The 5,104-nt window shown below is 42.4% G+C and overlaps 1 protein-coding gene across 1 annotated transcript; it reads left to right on the top strand.

The window, feature by feature from the left end:
- Positions 1-2,231: 2,231 nt before the first annotated feature.
- On the top strand, positions 2,232-4,080 carry hs3st1 (heparan sulfate (glucosamine) 3-O-sulfotransferase 1). Its single transcript, XM_085373574.1, has 2 exons — positions 2,232-2,400; positions 3,005-4,080. Exon 2 carries the CDS (start codon positions 3,157-3,159, stop codon positions 4,078-4,080), a length of 924 nt encoding a protein of 307 aa, XP_085229700.1. The 5' UTR covers positions 2,232-2,400; positions 3,005-3,156.
- The last annotated feature ends 1,024 nt before the right edge of the window (positions 4,081-5,104 follow it).

Raw genomic sequence — 5,104 nt, 5'->3', positions numbered from 1 at the left:
GACATGCAGCTCTTAATTCCTCTGCGATTTTCTTCCACCTTATTGAATGAGGTGCTTTTACATGGCATTTTTCTGGGCTTACTGACCACTCAAAGCAAGGACACTTCAATATGTGGACTGGAGGAGCCATGGATCTTTTGATTGAAGTGCAGCACACTCTGTTTCCTGAGCCACAGCACCCCACCCCCTCACAACACACCCCCAGCTTCCTTGCAAATAGTTACTGGGCTTCAAGACTTTAATATGCACTATAGAGAACACTGCTGAAATAATTAATCGACCCTGGACTTTGGAGTAATTTTGAGGTATTTTGACTGAACACTTGCATTTTTACAAAGTAACTGATTCAGGTCAACAAAGCAAAACTTTTCTTATTAATTTCTTATAAACTGATCCTTTAAGTATATTTTACAAGTAATGCTTGTGATCTTTTACTCAACTGTACAAAACTTCTGCCTTTTTGTCAAGCATGTATTTTTGTCATACTTGATTAGTGTGAGCTGAGGTTGAGGGAAGTCACAGAGGAAGCTCTGAGGGTGTTTATGCTCTGTGAATACGTACTATTGTCATGTTAATGTGCCTGGTAGCCTCTGATGATCCTCAAGGCGGGATTATATTGTACAACTGAACGCTGAATTCACACTTTCTCAGGAGAGCCAAGGGCAGAATCTGAGGATTACTAAACTGCATCTAAAAATCAATGTGGGGAAACTCTTGGCTATATCAGCACTTACACTTTACACACTGGAGGCACGTGTGTTTGCATTCTTTTTACAAAGAAAGGGTGCGTTTAAGAAGCAGAAGCAAGCTTTTGTTGTGGCACCAAAGCTTCTGCTGCTGTAGCCCTTCAGTCTGCTTTATGTCCTCGATGCCTTTTCACTTAAATAACCTACACAGCAGAAAAATTTCCCAAACATGGGTAAAATCAGAAGCATCCCTATTCAGCAGCAAAGACCTTAATCTCTTTCCATGCTTCAAGGCATAATGTCAGCATGGGAAACAGTTAGCATTAAAGATTGCAAGCAAAAAACAGTTCTGAATTACCCAACTCATTGGAATTTATCATTTCCTTGTACCAGTGCTGTCGTGTCTCGATGACAGTAGTATTGCATAAAACAGTGATGAGAAAGAAGAAGGATGAGAGAAGGATGAGTTTATGCTGAAAACCTGTGCATCAGGAAGCAGGAAGGGATTCATAAATAGTCAGGGATAAAACCAAAATCGATAAGTAGAATCAACAAACTGATATCAAGCTTCACCTGTAGTTACCATCTAGTTAAAGCAAATATCTGATTTAAAAAAGCAAGCATTACACAATATACACAAGTGTATTAACAGCGTTTTTTCCTATCACACTGCGTCTTTTACTGCTTTCTCATCTCTGCAAGTCCAATATGACACAACCTATCAAGGTATTTGACGTTAGTGACGTGCCACTTATTCATCGCCACTTTGAAGTCACTCAATCTTTCTCACACTGACTGTACATCCAAAGGTGAGTCAGGGGACATTGTGAAATCCTCCAATGACTCAGTTAAACACGAGTAAATACGAAGCTTGGAAAGACACTTTGGACTCATTGCTAAAGTGATGGGAGAACGATTTAAATATGTCAGAAGAAAAAGAAATACAGCTCAACAGGTGGTGAGATTGTGCAACTTGGACTCAGTGACTACCAACAGATGCAGTTGCATTGTGGGCAAAGGAGGAGAAGAATGCCAGGGATGAATAACTGGCCTGTCTCTTTCATTGATTTCCCCTGAAAGCAACAGTGAAGAGGGAACTCCTGGAGGCTCAGCTGAATAGTCTTTTTCAATCCCAATCCTGAGAAGGCTCAGCCTCTCTATGGGCAACAAATTCACTGAGTAGAGCATCTCAGTCTGCTTGAATTTAATGTTTGGCTTAAAAAAAAATCATAAATAGTCTTAAATCAAAGCTAGAACACCCATCAAGACTGGAGCGATTTTCTGCTCTGTGGCGCAATTATATTGTCGCTTTCTTTTTTGCTTTGTTCCTTCTACATGATGCATAGATCACCTGCTTCAGTTCTCCGTCACATATCACACATACCAGCGGCGGTATAGCTGACAAATATGATAACATTTTAACAACCTGAGTCAGTAGGGGGAGTGGTCCTGCAGGCGTGAGGTAGGCGTAGACTTCTACACAACAGCTGACACTCAAAAAACGGGAGGACAGCGTCGGTCTGAGGCTCAGAGGAGGCGCTCCGGTGAAGTTGTGCCCCGCGCAGCGCAAGTTTATACGCGCTCGGAAAATTCACAGACGATACAGAGGTGGATCCTACATAATTGCTGGTGTGGAAGCGGCGGTGCTGTGAGCGGAGAGCCTCCAGCTGCAAGGCATGAAATCTTTGTCGAGTGGACGATTGTAGTTAAAAAGGTAAGAGATAAACGGCGTTTCCTGGATTGGCACCCAATGCAACCGTCATATGGAAAATATAACGAGCAAAAAACCCAGCTTGTCTGCATGATTTCTTTGTTTTTTCTTTTAGCGGTGCAGAATTTAATTTGCAGAACAAACCGCACCTGCTTTTCTGTTTGTTTCCTGTCGCATTAAAAGCAACATCTACCGTGAGAGCGTTTGACCTCTTTAGCGCATATTTATTATTTTAGTTCTGATTTCTAAATTAATAAATTGTTGATCAGTAGTTGCAGAGAATAAAACCAGGTGAGTCTCGGCTCATCGACGTTTCACTTCGTCTTTTGATGCCATCAGTTGACTGTACATAAATCATTAGCACGGTTATATAAATGACAGCATGTTTATTATAGGGGCAGACACAGTTCCTGTTTGACGTGAAGGTGATTCGTGTTTGCGGACGTTAAACGGCAGAAAGTTTAAGGACACTGATTATGTTAAAGGAAGTATCGTTTGCTAGTTTAACTTCCTTCTAGGATTTGGAGTTGTGAAACTTAATATTTGTCTTTCTGCCAAAAGATTCACCTGTTATTGGTCTGCTCACAGCTGTTGTCTTTCCTTGTAGTTGCTGCTGCTGGCAGAGAAGAGGCTGTTTTGGGTTTTTCTTCTTCTTGCTTTTCAATCAGACCGTTGTCCACAAGCAGCTGCTCTTTCAATGTGGGATACAGTTTTAGTGCTTTCGCCAGGCTGAAATCCTCCAGGGTCAGGACCTCACTCATGGCAGCTTTGCTCCTTGGGCTGCTGCTTTTTGCAATGCAGTCCCCGCCAATCCCCTCCAGGCCAGTGGCCGACGGCGACGGGGGGCCACCTTTACCTCCAACCTCATCACCCGCTGACAACGGGACCACCAGCCATCCAAATGGGACACTCCAGCAACTTCCTCATATTCTAATTGTTGGCGTGAGGAAGGGAGGAACACGGGCGCTGATTGAGATGCTCAGCCTGCACAGCTCGGTGGCTGCAGCTCAGAACGAGGTGCACTTCTTTGATTGGGAAAGTCACTTTCAGAGGGGCTTGCCTTGGTATCTCAGCCAGATGCCCTACGCTTTCCCCGACCAGCTGACGGTAGAGAAGACGCCGGCCTACTTCACCTCCAGCAAAGTCCCTAAACGCATCCATCAGATGAACCCTGACATCAAGCTGCTGCTTATCCTCAGAGACCCCACAGAGCGGGTGCTCTCGGACTACACCCAGGTCTTTTACAACCGCCTCCAGAAACACAAGCGCTACCAGCCCATCGAATCTGTGCTGGTGAAGGACGGTGAGATCAATCTGGGATACAAGGCTCTCAATCGCAGCCTTTACTATGTCCACATGCAAAACTGGCTGCAATACTTCCCACTGGAGAGCATTCACATCGTGGATGGGGATGAATTAATCAGAGACCCCTTACCTGAGATGAAAAAGGTGGAGAGGTTCTTAAAGCTGGAGCCTCAAATAAACGCTTCAAATTTTTACTTCAATAAAACTAAAGGATTCTACTGTTTGAGAGACCACGGGCGAGAGCGGTGTTTACATGATTCGAAAGGCAGGGCTCACCCTCACGTGGCTCCTGCCATCCTGCAAAAACTCTACCAGTTCTTTCATGAACCCAACAAGAAGTTCTTTGAGCTGGTGGGTCGAACATTCAACTGGAAATGAACGTCAGAGTGTCTGTAGCTGGTTGTAGAGTTTCTTGGGGAAATGCGTGGTTTTTCCACACTAACAATGTAGACAGAGAGTCAAAGCTAATGTAAAATTAAAGTAAATCTATTTTTGTACTAGTGTGTTTGCTACAGAAGTATGATCCAGCCAAATATCAGGGCAGACTGCATTTGAAGACATGCTTTTAGTGCATGTCTTGTTTTTCTTTCCTAAACACACGTTCTCTGTGTTTCTGTGCTGTTACACACTCACTCTGCTGTTCAGCCCCTCTGAACAAAGACAACTTACTATGACGTCGATAATGATATTCAGACTGTAGACTGTGATAATGTGTTGCATCAAAATTAGTACTGAGCAGTTTAATATTGTCATACCCTCTTTTTCTCACTTCATATGACATTATTAATGTTTAACTGCATTTTTAGTGCTACGAAGGACCTTTATCTGCTGCTATTTTTTCCCTCCTTTTTCAGTCACTTTCAGGCAAACGCCACACTGAATATGTATTTGTTCTCCTTGCTACTCACGTTTCCTCATGTAAGAGTCAAAAATATGCTGTATGCACATCATCTATTGCTGATTATTACTGTAATTATTGTTTTTTTTAAGTGAAGAATTAATACCATAATAAAGATGTATTTTATTTTTAGCATGTCTGATGCTTTTGCTCACATATTGAATTATTTTTATTCATTTATTATGTATTTGTGTGTTGTGTCATTTGTCTACACTAACAGGTGCATACGTGTGCTGCAAAACTGTTTTGTGGATTGTAAGTTCCTTCAGAACATTCACACAAAAAATGCTTTAAACATGCTGGTACATGCTAGCAGCAATGGTGGAACTTATCGTTTTCAATCACAACTGTGTTGAATTTCCTGTTTGGCTGCTCTGCGCCTGCTGGGGGGGGGTCTTGTTTATGAAGCTAAGTTCTGCTTCTCTGGTGATTTTAATTCTCCAGTTATAAACAGCTGCATTCATTTGCAGGTAATTGACTTTTACCTTAATAAATTAGGACTAC

The sequence above is a fragment of the Diplotaxodon limnothrissa genome, linkage group LG2 (genome assembly GCF_057381915.1).
Source record: "Diplotaxodon limnothrissa isolate DT_005_m linkage group LG2, D_limnothrissa_male_GT1.1, whole genome shotgun sequence".
Lineage (NCBI taxonomy): Eukaryota > Metazoa > Chordata > Actinopteri > Cichliformes > Cichlidae > Diplotaxodon > Diplotaxodon limnothrissa.
The sequence above is the reverse complement of the archived record's forward strand: the minus strand, read 5'-3'. Positions and strand labels throughout refer to the sequence as shown.

Bases quoted from the DNA above. Each gene is read 5' to 3' on its own strand.
- hs3st1 (XM_085373574.1), top strand. From the start codon at position 3,157: ATGGCAGCTTTGCTCCTTGGGCTGCTGCTTTTTGCAATGCAGTCCCCG.